Source organism: Lampetra planeri, chromosome 37 (assembly GCF_965212315.1).
Source record: "Lampetra planeri chromosome 37, kcLamPlan1.2.h2, whole genome shotgun sequence".
NCBI lineage: Eukaryota > Metazoa > Chordata > Hyperoartia > Petromyzontiformes > Petromyzontidae > Lampetra > Lampetra planeri.
The window spans coordinates 1,601,941-1,619,481 of record NC_136143.1 but is presented as its reverse complement, the minus strand read 5'-3'; the positions used below and the strand labels follow the sequence as shown (position 1 = coordinate 1,619,481).

Sequence of the window (17,541 nt, the reverse complement as noted above, 5' to 3'; positions counted from 1 at the left end):
TCAAGTGTATAAAATGTATCAATAATTTATGTAAGTCGCTGCTGTAAGAATGTGCATGTGTAGTATATTTCATTGCTAACATTATAATTGGGTCATGGGGAAAGCAGAGGGCAAAGGGGAATTAAATAATCAAAACATGACATGTAGGTGTATTGCATATTGTACCTATCATAAATGTATGAACGTAGGATATTAGCCAACTGTGAATAGATTGATTGATAATCACTTAAGTGTTTTTGGTTTAAACTGTTGCAGATTTGACTTTTGAAGTTGTGATGAAGACAGCCCCCAGTGAAGGTGAGATCATTTTTTTCACATCTTCAATAGGAAAGAACATCCGTGCAAAGAGCTTCAGAGCTCATCGGACTCCTCCAGCGTAAATAAATATGATTCTGTGTAAAGTGCTTCAACAAAGGTGACCTTCAAATCAAGGGGAGGCAATCAATAAATCCACCCACACTTCCAGTCTGCTGATAGGCATTTAGACTACAAATGACTCCACTTTAACGCAATGCAGACTTTACGATCTAATGTCGTACTACAGTCTGCAGCACATGATATTGCGGAGGACGAGAATGGTGATGGAGTGGCAGCCAGGGGAAGGACCGCATCCGAGAGGACGACTAACTTTGGAGATAGTGACGAGATTAATTCGTGTGCTGGAGACGAATGGATTGTCGCATCGAGGAACCAGTAAGAGATAAAAGAACATAGCTGACCATTATTAATAAAATCGTGGTGCAGCAGTAGCAAGTGGTTAGCGTACTGCAATGTGGGGAATCCTCAGCCATGGCTCATGTAAATTGAATATCTGAACGAATCCCACGCAACCCCATCATCAACCTGAATTGACCAGCATCACGAAATATGGTAAAATAACCACCATTGTCTGAAAGTGTGGGGTGGCCCTCATCCATTATTATTGATGAAATCGCCTCAAACATGTTGCAAATACAATAAAATAGTGAATGAACTCGAACTTTTGAAACATGTTTATTACAATATATGCTTAACAAATTGTCAACAGTGTTTCTTAACAATACCAAACCTCAAACAGCATAAACAAAAACAAAAGACGGTGTAGAACAGGTAAATGATTCACAACTTGCAACAAACGTACTCCAGTAAAGCTGTGTTTGATTAGGGTTGGCTAATTTTTATCAAGTGTGGCCCTTCCTGGAATAAAAGTGCCTTTTTCATAAACCCTGTTCAGGAGTGGTGTAGGAATCTAGACTTAATTGTAATAATAGTTATGTAACTTTATAGTAATCAAGTTTTAAATTTCCAGTAGTAGCTGCCGGAAAAAAATAAATGTAGGTCAACAGTGACAAATACAGATAAATACTGGGTCAATGGAATGGACATAAATTCACCAACTACAAGAAAAAACTACAAATTTTTTTGTGTGCTTGTGTCACATCACACAGGAGAGCTCTGGAGCAAAGATGAAAAGAGTGTGGATGAGGCACTGGAGAGGAGTGTTTGGGAGCTGGAGGCTCAGCTCAGAAATAAAGAACAAGAGAAGCAGGAGCTCACCGAGCAGATCGACCAAACGCTGGTAGTCATAGCGGCGCTGGAGGGCGGCATGAGGGGCCAGGAGCGCGAGTATCTGGAGGAGATAAAGCAGAAGAGCCACAGGATGCACGTCATGGCTCACGAATTGGAGCAACAGCGCAGCACCATAGCCCACCTAACGACCCAGCTGCATCACGTCAGGGGCAGGCTCTCCAGCGGCAAGGGCTACCCCCCGCCCAAGGTGGACAGCGCGACAGGTCGGGGAGCTTCGCCCGCGACTGTACGAGGGCCTCCCGTCGGGAAGGACCATGGCGACCGGCGGCAAAGCAGCATCGTGAGGCAGTCGTACGTGTCGCCCAAGTACAGCGTGCGCAGCGCGGCTGTACGCTCTATGAGTCTCGACAGCCTCACGGATATGCCCGACCCTGGACTCTTCCTCAGCCCTGTGCTGGACTCCTGGGTGTCCCCCAGGGTGGTGGGCAACCCCTGCCTCTACCTGTACGACATGCCTGACCCCTCCGCTTTCCTGCCGTGCCAGGACACAGGCATTCACGGCTGTGGTAGCCAAATGCCACGAGAGCTTGTGCTCAATGATAAAGACTGCAACAATGCGGTTCGTCTTCCCCAGACAGGGCTGGACGATGCTCAAAGCCAAACAGCAGGACTCGTTCGGCTATCTCAGACGTTACCAAACGTACCAACACCTAAAGTGACCTGTTTGAAGCAGGGCAAGAAGACAAAGGCTTTATGACCACAATCTACACTTTAATAGTATTAACATTTTAACTGTAACAAATGGATGTAGTGAAGCATTGTTTTTTTACAGTTAAATATCATTTCATGAATAGTTAAAGAAAACTGGTGGGAAAAGGTGGAAACCATCCCTTGTAGACATAGATGTGTGAAGAGTAATTATTGATTACGGTAAAATATTTTTCCCACTGGTTACACGTGCATTTGATTACAGTTACACAGAGACAATCTCATTGGCAGTGCTAACAAAATACTAGCCAAGTCAGAACATGGTATTTTTAAATTATATATTGGGCATAGGCACATGCACATATATCTATCAACTGAATGCCCTCAAATTACAAAACAACAGCAAACGTGCACTGCTAAGTGCTGAATTTACAAATCAATAATTGAAATCTTTTTCCCGTAAAACCTTACTGAGTCTTCAAGACTCTTAATAAGGTCCTGTATGCAATGTTAGCCCAATTTATTAGAACTGATGGTGACTTCCAGAAATAATTGAGGGCATTTATATAAGACACAACATAATAATGCCCTAAATTTACCCCGGTAAGACTCAAGAGATTGTCAGGAGGGGGCTATACTGGGATGTTTGGCCAATTCCATTCATGAATGTTTGGCTTCATGCGAGTGGAAATTGAACTACCCAAAGAAAACCTACGCATATGAGGAGGTAAAACTTGAAGTTCTATACAGATTCAAGAATCAGTTGCTCTCCTGCCATTTTATGGCTACTTTGCATCACGAACAAAGTATTCACAAATACAACAGTCATGGCACTGAGCCTGGACAGTGGCATTTAGTGGGGATCTTTGTTCATGGGGATCTATGTTGCTAACAGCAAGATCTTCTTTACTGAAGGCTTGGCTAGCCAAAGTAATTAAGATTTGTATTTTTCTCACAGCGGCAGAAAAAATATACTCGCTGGGTTTTTTTTCCATAATAAACTTTGCTGAACACTGTAGGCTTTTTGTGGACACGTTTTAACGATTATTGGAGATCGGGAATAGAACGTTAGTGTTCATAGGCAAGCAGCAGATGTGCGGTGCCTGATGGTTGGCTATGCCCACGATACCGTGGAACGTTAAGAATGCATTAGCAACTGGGTTTTTACACAACAACCATAAGCACATAATGTAATACATGGCTTGGTAAATGTAATACCATAGTTCGTTTCTGCAGCTGTGATTGTTACACACACATGTAAACATTTATAATGGGCTTGTATACAATATGAAATGTTTTCGATGTAAAAAAATAACGAAGATGAATATGTACTATCTGACAGTAAGCTATAATTCTCAGCATGCAAGCTATTCTTCTCATACTGCTGGTGTAGATTTTCACATCTTCTCTTTGCGCAAATCTTTTTTCAGACCTTTCCCACTGGTTTTCTTCGCTCCATTTACCTCCCTACCATCATCCCCCTTCGCTCTACCTCTCACTTATTGATCACGCTTCACGTGCATAGAAAAGTTAATTTGTTTTCTAGCAGTGGATATCCGCACTTAAATATTCACATCTCCACAAGGAGGCCTGGAATAGACCATAGGGGTGGAGGGGGGCTGATTCCCCTCTACTTGGTAGGGGACAAACAAAAGACTTAGCCACCTCGACTAAATTTTTCTCTGGTTAAGGAATACTGTAGTTGCCAATTGGCTACCTTTAACAGTAAATGGTCCATATAAACGCATTAATTTACTGTTAAAAGAACATCTAAAGTGTTAAAAATATAATGTGCTATACATAACTTATGTTAACAGTATCACTCATTGGAGAGACACTGTGGCTGAGGGATGGTGTACAATATAATCTGAGGCAGAACGTGTCTCCTGTCTGTGCTCAGCTCTCTTCTGCAACCAGACTACAGGAATATGAATTTAAATAGCGTTTCAATGCAAGAGCATCTAAACAGAGTACTATACGACAACCATATTAACGTACGCAGTTCAAACTAAATATTAAGTATATTATAAAAATGCAAACCTAATTTTAAAATATATTGGCTATATAAATCCCCATTTGGTGGTAGTGTATCATGTGTGTATAACGTTTGAGATGTAGTTTGCATTTAGGCACTAAATACATTCAAATTGTAATTGGAGCTACTCTGTCTTCACCCCTCCGCTACAGCACCTTTATGAAGCAGATGCTGACTTTTTTTTCCCTTTCTTCCATCATGGTTTCGCCCAACTCCCCTGTCTCTCCCCCATCCCCCCATTTGCTCCACCATTTAGCACCCCCCCCCCCCACACTTGCGAAGGCTGTAGCACTGCCAATGGCATAAAGGACAGTACAGTATTTATTCGAATCTAAAAATACATGACCACAGCAGACATAAGACAGCAGCCCCTCACCCCAACCCACGAAGATGGGTCTCCATGACCTCACGGGGCCTACGCCCTTGCACTGGCTTGGAAGAAACTACAGCTCCGCGCTGCACCATGGCACGTGTCTCGTATGCGATGTAGGCAAGATTATTCAAGGTTGGGCCGAGCTGCACTGTGCATTAGTGCCTTTTACAAGAGGAATGACGTTTCTGTAGCCAGACATGCTGGTCTGTGTGCTTGTGATCGAGGACATGAATCTTGACATGCGTGCATGTGCGCTGAATATTCTACACACATCAACATCATCGTCGTCATCTTTAGCCATGTGCATGGCGCCAAGTCAAAGAAATATTTAAGATTGACTCCAGCTTACTTTGTTGACAAGATGTGACAGGAAGTTTCTTTAATTGACATTGAGGTAAATGTCCTAACATGAAATGCAAGGCAATTTATTAGAATGAAATATAAAGCATCCTGATGGATTGTGCTATTTATCATATACATTACATGCCTAATTATAGTCTAAGTGAGCATAGTGTTTAACATATATGCATGTGTGCAAGTCTTAGCTCATTGTTTGAATTGTTAAGTGTTTTTAAAGTTTATTTACCAATGTGTTTCTTATTGCTGTAGATAAATAGTAATGTGATTGTCTTTGCCTCAAGGACAAATTCATCTGGCACTGTATATGGCTGATGCTCCTCGGGTTGGTTAGTGGACAAATAATACAATCAGTACAACCTGAATAAACGATATTTTCCAAGGAATGTTCCGGTAAGAAAAAGGTAACCAAAAAACCCTGCTAAATGCAAAGTTGTATCAATAACTTTAAAAAAAAATCATCATCAGTATTTCTATTTCATGGGCACTTTAAATTGATTTGGTAGATCTGCCTCAAATGTTAGAGCTTCCCAAAGTATAGCAACAAGTTGATAATATGTAGTTATTATTTTGACTGTTTTAACCCATAAATTTAAATAAATTACATTTCTTATTGCACTTGCTATGCGGAACATTATAGCATATGGCTCACTATGCAAAGAGATTAAATAAAATTCATATTACTCATGTTTTGTCAGATTTTATGTTTGCACAACATTGCACAAACATTTGGTCTACTTTTCCCAGAAATGTAACTTTCCGAAATGCATGGTTCGTTCGTTCGTTCCTCAGTCCGCTTGTCCTGATGAGGGTCGTGGAGGCAGCATGTTGAGTCGGATGGTCCAGACCTCCCTTTCCCTGGTGACAGACTCTAGCTCTTTCTGGGTAATTCCCAGGCGTTCCCAAGCCAGATGAGCGACATAGTCCCGCCAACGTGTCCTGGGCTGGCCCCGGAGTTTATGCCCAATGGGACGTGCCCGGTAGAGTTCCAGGGGGAGTCTATCAGGGGGGCATCTTTACCATCTACCTGAACCATCTCAACTGGCTCCTCTCGATCCAGAGGAGCAACCGCTCGACTTTGAGGCTCTCCCGGATTACTGAGTTCCTCACCCGATCACGGAGAGTGAGCCCCTTGTACCCACGATCTCATCCTTTCGGTCATTACCCAAAGCTCATGACCATGGGTGAGGGTGGGAATGTAGATCGACCTGTCACCGAGAACTTTGTTCGAGAACTCAGCTCCCACTTCACTACCACGCAATGGTGCAGTGCCCACAACACTACGGACGCCGCACCGATCTGCCAGCCGATCTCCCGCTCCCACTTACCATCACTCGCGAAAGAGACACCGGGGTACTTAAACTCCTCCACTAAGGGCAGCTATTCCCCTAACACCTGGAGAGAACAATTCACCGTCTCCTGGAAGTGAACCATGACCTCAGATTTGGAGGTGCTGATCTTCATCCCAGCCTCTTCACACCCGGCATCAAACCATTCTAGTTAATGCTAGAGATCACAGACTGACGAGGACGTCATCTGCAAAAAGCAGCGACACCACCTCCATGGCCCTGTAATGGATACTCTCCATACCTCGGCTGCGCCTTGATATCCTATCCATGAAAATCACAAACAATTGGAGACAAGACGCACCAAGTGGTGGAATTCAACACCCACAGTGAACGACTTTGGTTTAACACCAAGAATACGGACACAGCTCTCACTCCGGGAATAAAGGGACCGGCACGGGTACATCATACTCCCGCAGCACCTCCAACAAGCCATTGCGGGGAACACGGTCACATGCTTTCTACAAGTCTACGAAGCAGAGGTAGATTGGAGAAGCATACTCCCATGACCCCTCATATCTGTGAGAGGGAAAAGTGCTGGTCCATTGTTCCATGATCATGACGGAATCCACATTATTTCTCCTGAAGCTGAGGCTCAACCACCGAACGAAGCCTCCTCTCCAGCACTCTGGCATAAGCTTTACCTGGCACAAGCTTTACCTGGCACACTGAAGAGTGTGATTCCTCTATAGTTGGAGCACACCCTCTGGTCTCCTTTTTAAAAAATGGGAACCACGACCCGATTTTTCAAATACAGAGTTACTATACCCGCCTTTCATGCAACATTGAAGAGGCATGTTAATCACAACACTCCTACACTGTCCAGCGCTTTCAACAACTCTGGTCGAATCTCGTCCACCCCAGTAGCTTTGCCACTACGAAGACCCTCAACTGTCACAGCGACTTCAGCAGCCGTGATGGATCCGACCCCCCCAGCTGTTTTCAGGGCTCCCTCCTGAGAGGAGGGCATGTCCACCATGTTGAGGAGCTCCTCAAAGTGTTCCTTCCACCTCTCTTTAGTTGAGGTCAATGTTACGCCACCCTTACTGAAAACAGCCTGGACCACGCCCCATCGACCCCTCCTAAGGCATCAGATGGTTTGTCAGAACATTTTAGAGGATGCCCAGTTGTCCGTCTCCATGGCCTCTCCAAACTCCTCCCATGCCCGGGCTTTCGCTTCAGTGACTGCTGCAGCTGCCGTCCTCTTGACAAGCCAGTACCTTTCAATCGAGTCGGGAGACATTTTTCCGAGCATAGCTCGGAAAGCCTCCTTCTTCAACTTGACAGCTTCCCTCACCACTGGTGTCCACCAGCGGGTCATAGAGTTGCCGCCATGACAGGCACCAACTGCCTTCAGGCCACAGCTTTTCGCAGCTGCATCCACAATCGAGGTCCTGAACATCGTTCACTCAGACTGAATGTCCACGACCTCCCCTGGAGTGCAGGATAAGTTTTTTTCCAGAGTTAGAGGTTGAAATAATTCTGCACTGGGTCTTCCGCCAGACGTTCCCAGAAAACCCGCACTATTTGTTTGGGCCTTCCACATCTATCTGGTCAGTGCCCCAAGCATAGGATCCAACTTACCACCAGGTGGTGATCAGATGACAGCTCTGCCCCTCTCGTCACCCGAGTGTCCAGAACATACGGCCTTAGGTCTGATGATACAACTATAAAGTCAATCACTGACCTTCGGCCCAAGGTGCTCTGGTACTAAGTACACTTATAAGCATTCTTGTGTTCGGACGTGGTGTTTGTTATTGACATTCTGTGACTATCAGAGAATTCAAATAACATCTCACCATTCGGGTTCAGATTATCATTGAAGTTGGCCAGTAAGACTATTGAGTTGGTAGGCGGCACTCTGTTGAGCACTGCACCCACCATCTCCAAGGCCGAATACTCTGAACTGCTGTTTGGTGCATAAGCACAGACAACAGTCAGAGTTTTCCTTTCTGAGAACCGAAGTCTCACTGAGGCGACCCTCTCGTCCACTGAACAACACCCAGCCAGGGGCTTGTGAGTATTCCCACACCCACCCGGGGCCTCTCACCAGGGGTTACTCCGAAATAGGGAGACCACCCCCGATCAAGAAGTTTGGTTCCAATGCCAATACTGTGTGTGTAGGGGAGACAGCCTATATCTAGTCAGTACCTTTCCACCTCCTTCGCCAGCTCTGGCTCCTTCCCCCCCAGTGACGTGACATTCCGCGTCCCTATAGCTAGTGTCCATCGCTAAGGTCCAGTCCATCTGAGACCATCCCTATTCCTGCCAAACTGGCATCGCACCCGCCCCTCACACTTTGTCCTGCGGATAGTGGGCCCACAGGACGGCGCCACATAGCCATTTTGGGCTGGGCCCGACCGGGTTACACGAGTCACCCGGTCACCAGGCACTTGCCAGCGAACACCATACCCAGGCTTGGTTCCAGGGGTGTGTCCCGGTTTCCCTTATCCGGGCGAGGTTCTCTGATTTTGGTATTATTCTAAATGTTATATTAAACATGTCGACATGCCAGTCTATTAATGGAACCTCCATTATTTTTGAGGATTCCTAGGCCATATCTTTGGAAGAACTTCAGACATAAGGATGACACTTCACGTGATAATGTCAGAGTATTCCAAGAATACTGTTTCAAGCAGAGTCAACTGTGCAAAGAAATGTGTACAAATAAATACATGTACATGCTGACAGCTGCACACAGGCACATGAAAACAAAATCTTTCCCAATGTTATAAGTGAGCAATGTCATCCTCCGTGGTAATATAGAGCAACTGCACTCCGGGCAGAATAAGTTTGACACGATTATCTAATTTCCATGGACATATCAATGGAAACTATATGGTAGTTGAGTCGAGTTGACCTGTGTCCTGGCAGTGTAAGGTGGCCAGGACATGGCAGCATGGAAAGTGGGTTCGTGAACCTCTCTGTGCGTGGATTGTCTCTGGATACTCTAGTTGCCTCCCACATACAAAATGTTCCTTAAATGAACAAAGGCGCTCTATACATATAAAACAAGATATTAAGCCAAACATTCCAATGCATGACTGTCCTGAAACTGCATTAGGCATTGATAAATTAGAAGATGGGTACAAACTGAGCAATCATTGGAAGGACGTTATTAACGAGGTAAAGTCTTAACTGACTGTGATGTTTCCATCCTACCTGCCTATGTCAGCTGTTATTTCCGACTGTGTGTCTCTCTCTCTGTGCATCACTCTCCGATCTCTACTCCAGTGACGCGGGTGCTGCTGCGGGGTCCACTTTCTGCCCCGCCTCCTCCCCCTCCCCCTTCTCTCTCCCCCCCTGCAGCCGATCTCTCAGATCTCTCCAAGTGCTGCTGCGGGGTCCACTTTCTGTCCCGCCCCTCTCTCCCCCCACCTCCTCTCTCCCCCCCTACTGCCGAGGCCTATATAACCTCGTACCACGGCAGATCTCTAGCCTACTTCAGCAGTTTTATCTTGCTGTGGTTGTCCCACCTGATTACGATTGCTTGTGTTGCGATCGAAACGTCATGATCTATTATTTTTCTACCTACGTGACTTTACCGAAAGAACCAAAGAGTATGGATTCCTGCATTCACGAAAGATTCATATCAAGATTAAATAAAATTATTACATGATGTATTGTATAGGCACTCAATCATGGAAAGAATGATTCAGGGATTCATTTCTCATTTTCGGGGTTGCTGATAGACCCAAGTAGGAAAGTGAGTAGTAGCGACGATCATACTGGTTGTGGTGTGCCGGGTTGCAGAAATATTTTCCGGGTTGCCAACCCAGACAGGCTGCACTGAAACTAAGCCACGAACTGATTCCTGCTAAAGGAATGCAAAATTTCCTTTGCTGGCTCAGGAATTGCAATGGAGATGAGCAATGTTGGAAAAAGTTGTGTTGTATGCAGGTATCCAGTTTACCTTGGCAGACACACGTCAGCTGGAGTTGAGAGTGAGGCACACTCCTTGCAGGATCAAGTGAGACATGTGCTGGGAGGTGTGCAAGTCGGCTTCAAATACCAGCCCTTCTCCCATCGCGTTTCGTCTCATTGATGTCACGTATACGGGTGTTCGAAGAGTGTTCTGCGGTACAAGAGACACCATTTGCAGCTGAAGACACTTCATCATCATCATTAACACCGCTTTACGAATGAAAAATAAATATTTATGTAAGCTAATGGCCTTCAATGGGGAGAGGGAGATGGACAGAAGATTGTGACAACAGAGACAGCAGTGCATCACTTGTATTGTGGTCTATCAAGTTTTAATTTATACACCACTTCAAAATCTCTATAGCATATGCCGTCCTCTCCATGAGAGCTACCAGCACCAAAGCCACTCTCACCAACCAATTTTTTTCACAGAACAGATCATTAGCATGACTGTATTTGTCCAGTTTACCTGGAGTTTCACTAAGCGCAACTGGGTCGGAATAATTTCCATAATTGGGAGCTCCACAACAAGTACTTTTGGTCTACTGCAAACCAAGCATCGTCTCTCTATGTCCCAGTCAGCTCCTTCCAAGTACAGGCCAGACACAAAGTATCCTGGAAAAACATCAGGAAACTGGATTAATGGTGGGCAATCAACGAAAAAGTTAAGGCATATGTGTGTGCTAGTGAAACAAAACTGCAGTCCCAGAATAAAAAAAATGACATGGTAATTTTATAGAAAGTCTTCATTGACCTTGCCCTCGGCGTTCTGTGATCTCCTCAGCTCTGCGGTAACCAGTAACTTGTGTGTATAGGGTGGACCTGTCCAGTGGCCATGCATTTTTGTGGCATGTGGTCTGGACAAGGGCAGTCAGGTAAGACTCTGGAATGTGCAGCCCTGACAGCCATATCACATGTGGCTCTCCTTCAGATATCTATTCATAAGAGAAACATTTATTGAGATAAATGCTCAGTGCAAACCATGACGGAACGGTCAACAACGTTACTTATCAACAAAGTGGTGTACAGTGTGTCGGGTTGACATGCTTGCTCCCTATGTAACTGATGAAAAGCAAGTTCCTACCCATGATGAGTACTGGTCGTGTCTGCGCTTGAAGTGTATCATCCAGTTCCCGAGGCTCTTGAGCGTGTTGGGAGCAAGCTTCCTCCAAATGGCTGGGATCTCTCCATTGAACAGGGATTGGGCCAAGTCATCCAGCTCACTGCTCATGCCTACCTCACCAATCAGTGCCTGCAATGAAACAAAACAACCATAAAGGTACTTTACTGATACATATAATTATTTGAGGGATGCTACTACAGTGTGATGGTTAACACATTGGACTTGCGATCCAGACTACACCAGTTTGATCTCCCAGTGCAGCAGTTGATATGGGGCAAGTTTCTGATATCCTCCCCACCTCTGTTCAGTATGAACAAGTACACCACAGGTAGTCGATCGAGTGTGGTTGGATAAAGTGTGGGTACTCCTACTTCTTCCAAGACGTCTGGGAAGCTTAGAATAAGCCTACAACTTTCTATTGGGGCAATCTAGAGCGCTCTCTAGTGAAACTCCTTATGTTAGCAAAGCAAGTAATCACAGGGCTAAACCTTTACATTATTTAGTTCAACACGTAGGCTTTCGCGACCAATATCATTCATAATAGAGTTTTTTTGGGTTAGATCGCGTAAATATATAAATGTGTTGTTAAAATAGAACATTTCAATTCGTCACTAGTACAGCGCACCGGTGTGTTGGAGAGCCAAGCCACAACATTTACAATCTGAGTATGACGTTTCGCCAGTAATTACAACTAGCTTCATCAGGCGACAGCCAGATTTGTGGAGAAGTTTTAAATTCCAGGATACTTTTAAATTCCATTACCCGCTGCAACTCGTTGAGGGATCTGCCCATGCAGATGACAAGACGGTTGAAGCGCTGCAGCTCCTGGAGGAGTACCACAGTGGGTGGTGAGATGTCACTTCCCAGGGCCTTCTTGATCGGGTCCAGGTCAAACCTCATGGGCAGCCTTTGCTCAATGTCCCCGGACACTTGAGCAATGAAGTCCTCACGGCTTTCTCCGACACTCGTGTCTCCTAATGGTTTAAACAGTGTTCACCATTTTTTGTTGTTGTCGTCAAAATCACAAGATGATAAATGTGTGAGCACATTGCAGGGATGCACCAGTCGATCGTAAACTTTGACATTTTTCCACTATAGCAGGATTATAGTCATGATCAGTCTGAGGGACAGGTATATGTACAATGTATATGTGCAATAATAATTTACACGTGTAATTATATACGTAACATATACTGTGGCATGATGATGGCAATACTTTTGTTGTCTAAACATTGATATATAAAAAGCCTATTGTGTGAAACCAGTGTTTATATGAGCACCTTCACTGCCAGTCACACCTTTGCTATCCAGTGTGAATACTGGTCACGTGGTCAGAGAGACCAATGAGGTCAATACAGGCGGTCTCTGGTTTACAACGGACCGATTTAGCATGATCCACATTTACGACATTTATGTAATGCCACCATGGATTGATTCACGATACAGAATCTTGATTTACGACGCATCTTCTGACATGACTCCGGAAATATTTGAACAGTCAGTCTGGTTTCCAATGGGACTTGGCATCATTCATTCATAACGCATAGTCAGCGAAGGACAATTGCGCCAAAAGTGTGACCTCTTGCGACAGCATTCGCATAAGCTGCGCTTGCTGCCGTATCAATGTGGATTTTTACAATTAAGCCCTGTTAAATAGGGCTGATAAAAGGAAAAACACATCGGCAGCTGATGTTTCTGTTTCTACTGTCTATGGGAAAATAGGGTCCGATTTACGACGGGGCTTTTCCAGGAAAGCATTGTCATAAAAGCGGGGACCGCCTGTATACAGAACAAGTACTGTATCTACCAAACTCAATAGTTAAATTCAATTCGCTCTTATATGACAAAATTGTAAAACATACTTTACTTCATTATGCAACTCCGATTAGCACGGTTGGCTACGTATGGTGTCAAAGAAGTTCAACATCCATACATTAAGCTAAATAACAATGCTGATAGGTAGGCGATGGAAAGAGCTTGAGGAGTTGAGAGGTTGTGGGGATTAGTGTCTAGGATCTCTATTGTCCAAGGCAAACACATTCACACATTCACCCGTGTCATTTTAAATGACACAACGACACGGCGTCATGATTCTCTGACAGATTATCACCCCCAGATGTCATTATTGACCATGTACAAAGGCTGTGCACACAATGTCTTGCCCTGACGTGCACTAAAAGCAATGACTACAATTGCTTACCAGTTTGCGGTTGCAGTTCCACCAGGTACCTCCACATGTCACATGCTGCCTGGGTGTAGTAGCCGATCTCTGCATTTGGGTGCAGCCCAAACACTTCTGGTGTGTTCGCAAGAGGCATAGATTCAATTGCATCTATGAAAAAATGAAAAAGGTTAGGCCTGTAAAATCTAACCTTGCCGAAGTTAAAAGTTCCAAGGTTGCTGCATGTCTTTCAGAGGGATGATATCGATGTTAAGACATCGAGACAACACCTCTGTTTTCACCATGTAACAAGCAACATCTCAGAGAACAGGTACCCATACCAAGGCACTGATGCAGTAGCTTGACTTCAAGTCTTGGGATTCAATGTTTCTCAGCTCATGTCTATGGTATGGATTATTTGATCACATATAAGACATTTAATTCGTCAACCAATATGCCTCAACGATTTGTTTAAACCTAAGACATTGATATGGACTGAAACTAGTCTTATAAGCATAGTCTGGCCTGTTAAACCGAAACTGGCTATGCTGATGATCTGTACATAAGCAGTCACCCTACAATGTAGAAAATAAACAATGAGCTGTAGTGGTCCATAATAGAGTTTTTTGGGTTGGATCGCGTAAATATAATTGTGTCGTTAAACCCGCCACAGCCAGTTAGTATTTGAATTGTAAATGTTGTGGGTTTACTCTCCATCACATCGGTGTGCTGAACTAGTAACGAATTGGCATGTTATGTTTACGTGACAAACTTTACTAATTGGCTGTGTATGGTGGTGGCGGGTTTAACGACGCATTTATATTTACGCAATCTAACCCAGAAAACCTCTATGATGTATATTGGTCACGAAAGCCTACTACGTGCTAAACCAGCTGTAGTGGTGTTTCAAACATTGGGGGAAAAAATGTGTTGACGTTCGCAACTTACCAACATAGCTGTCATTGGGCCCAATGGGTGGGATTTTGTAGTCGACATGCTCATTGTGAAAAAAATGGAAGGGCTGATAGGTGTCGAAGACAAAGTCTCCCAGGTACTCATCCAAGTACGTGGTCAGAATTCGCTGATCAAAACTGTCTAAGACACGGCCTCCATACACCACCTGTGCAACAACGTGCAGCATTAGAAAGGTACAGTGCACGTGACCCATATATATATTCAAATGCAATCGCATACTGAGTATAGAGTTTCATCAGTGGACATGTCCTTAAAAGGAATACATAAAAATACCCACCTGGCCTATCAGGTACTTGAGGTTGTCCCAGGGAATCTTGCCTTGAACTCGCTGGTGTGCCTTGGTTAGGTATGTGTTAAGAATTTCCATGCAAACCTATGTACAGACACAGGTGTTTTAAAGTTTTGCTTTATAATGCTCATCGCGCCTTCATTGTGAAAAAGAATGTAAGATTCCTTTGTTTATAACCAGGTGTGAGCCCAATGCTGCAGGACGTCCCTGATGTCAGGAAGCCCGGGGTAAAATACCAGACAAAGGTAAAAACTTTTACCAATTTATAACAAAAAATTGGTGCAAAACAGTGTAAATAAAATATGAAAATTGGCTAATCAACAGTTGTGCCAAACTAATGCACTATGTACTAATGCAAACATTAAAGCATAAATATTTAAAACAAGCTGGCTAGACAATCCATTAAAAGGATTTGGCTATACAAAGACATTTCTGCACCAAAACAAGCAGCAAACATGAAAATGAATGCACACGTTTGCACGTAAATACCAATATGCACGTATTCCATGCACACACATGCTAATATCATATCGGTACACAGAATTTCATTAGAGCATTTCATTAAAAAACGCTTTTTCAAGGTATTTTATTGAGAATTTTTCCAAAAAGTATGCGGATTTGGAAAGAGGTATTGGTAAGTGGAGTAGTAAATTTTGTAACAATTGTTTTATGGGTTTGTAGCTTTTGTGGCATATTGTGTCAGGAAACAGATATGTCATGGGCATAGCAAGCACACCTTCGTGCTACCCGTAAACACACACAAACAGCAGTGTAAAGATATTTGCACATTCGTTAAAACTATAAGAGCAATAAAACACATGTTGACAAGCAGAAAGTAAACCACACCTTATAAACTGAACAAAAACAACCTTATACCATAGACTCCTGAATAATAAACTGGATGCCTTATCATTACTATATTTTTCTAATGACCTCTTCCTCGTGCATAGACTAATAATAGGGGAGAGGAGTACAGTGAGTTATATGGAGATCCTGGGCAACAGCTAGGGAATGGGGGCACTGAAAGGAAGAGGGTGGTGAACCCACGGAGTGTCATGGCTCATAGGGGACTGATGTCCAGGGCTCTGGGGCTGATTCTGGGTAATTCCTGGGTTGGTACTGGGCTCGCAGAGCCTGCTTCTCAATCCAGTACTGCATAAGTATGATCCATGCTGTCCTAGTAGACATTATCATCAGCCATGATTAATCCACTGCTGGACAAAGGCCTCCCCAGACTCTCACCATCTCTCACAGTCCCGCGATGTATCAATCCACCTAATCCCTTTTCCAGGATATGGATAAGAATTAGAGGGAGGGATACTCTTTGGTTTTTTCGGTAAAGTCACGTAGGTAAAAAAAAGAGAAAACAAATCAATTAAATCACGACATTTCGAAGGCAACACAAGCCTCCGTCTTCAGGTGGCACCGTCACAGCAAAAATCACTGTATCAAATCTAGAATTAGAGGGAGGGATATGGTGGTCACCTGGAAGTCAGACCGATTGAAGTTGTAGGGGACGTTCCAGCCAATCTTGCCGTACTTGCGACGCTCCTGCACAACGGCGTGGAAGAAGGCAAGCGTGAAGACGAGATGGCGGAAGTCAGGGTGGGGGCAGTCCGACAGTGCCTGGTGCGACACCTTGAAGTACGTCGCCCTCAGGTTCAGCTTCAAGCCACTTGGGGGCTCCGTTACGACCTGGTGTGCATTAAGGCACAAAGCAGGGAAGCACAAGAAATCAATACAGATTTTTGAGAGTTGAATAAAAATCAAATGTGTTTTCGGGTTGTCTCGCATGTTGTTCGGCATGATGCTCAAATGTTTTGTTCCATGTGCTGGGAGCTTTTTCACGAACTGAAGTTAAGCAGCTTATTTTCTTCCTCGATTGGATATTGTTGTTAGCTGCTGCTGGTGTTGCCAGGTCTTGACTTTTGATTGGGATCAGCTCTCTGATGTGCACCTCAATTCAGTGCCAAACAACACGCGGTACAAGCCAAAAATCAGTCAGAGCTATATATACAGCACAACCACTAAAATCTAAGCAGTAGTGTTGAATCCGAGTTTTCGGTGTGTGTGGGGTGTGTTTGGCGTGATGATTAGTACCCTCTTCTTGGTTCTTTCGGTAAAGTCACGTAGAAGGAAAATAATAAAATAATAAAAATAAAACATAATAAAATAATTCTCACGACGTTTCGGCCACAACGCAAGCAGCCGTCTTCAGGTGGAGAGCAGGTCTGTCGAGAAGACAGCGTCTGAATGGCACGCCCCAGGCTTGGAGACGTCTGCTTGCGTTGTGGCCAAAACGTCGTGAGAATTATTTTATGATGTTTGATTTTTATTATTTTATTATTTTCCTTCTACGTGACTTTACCGAAAGAACCAAGAAGATGAATCCCTGCAGTCACGAAAGCTTTAAATCGAGATTAGCACCCTGCCGCATGTCTACGATAACCAAGACCTGTGTTTAACACATGGCTGGTATATTGGTAATTGGTATCGAAAACCCAGCCTTGGCCTCCATAGCTTAAAATTAGCGACTGACACGGTATGTCACCACAAGCAATGGTTATAAGGTTTCTGAACAACTATAGTTTTAGTTTTATGCTTAAGAGGAATTGTATCCTAAAACCATCGTTTTATCCACACCACAAATAAGAAAAGCATTATCACAGATAACAAGATTAATACTCCTTTAAGCCATTGATTTGCTTATCTCTATCATGGTGCCCCATACCATTGCAGGT

General features: G+C 44.0%; 2 protein-coding genes across 2 annotated transcripts in view; one reads left to right on the top strand and one right to left on the bottom strand.

Annotated features, from left to right (window-relative positions):
* Positions 1–979: 979 nt before the first annotated feature.
* The window catches only part of LOC144730867 (dynein axonemal heavy chain 10-like), a 97,283-nt gene continuing 80,721 nt past the window's right edge, over positions 980–17,541 (bottom strand). Inside the window, exons 71-80 of the mRNA XM_078611661.1 lie at positions 16,286–16,495; positions 14,789–14,884; positions 14,485–14,656; positions 13,576–13,707; positions 12,138–12,349; positions 11,337–11,504; positions 11,007–11,187; positions 10,722–10,867; positions 10,242–10,403; positions 980–1,609 (exon numbers count right to left, since the gene is read on the bottom strand). Of these exons, the coding sequence (XP_078467787.1) occupies positions 10,257–10,403; positions 10,722–10,867; positions 11,007–11,187; positions 11,337–11,504; positions 12,138–12,349; positions 13,576–13,707; positions 14,485–14,656; positions 14,789–14,884; positions 16,286–16,495 (1,464 nt within the window). The 3' untranslated portion in view covers positions 980–1,609; positions 10,242–10,256. The remainder of the gene's footprint in view (positions 1,610–10,241; positions 10,404–10,721; positions 10,868–11,006; positions 11,188–11,336; positions 11,505–12,137; positions 12,350–13,575; positions 13,708–14,484; positions 14,657–14,788; positions 14,885–16,285; positions 16,496–17,541) is intronic.
* LOC144730817 (uncharacterized) lies at positions 1,358–5,667 on the top strand. Its single transcript, XM_078611592.1, has one exon. It carries the CDS (start codon positions 1,358–1,360, stop codon positions 2,264–2,266), a length of 909 nt encoding a protein of 302 aa, XP_078467718.1. The 3' UTR covers positions 2,267–5,667.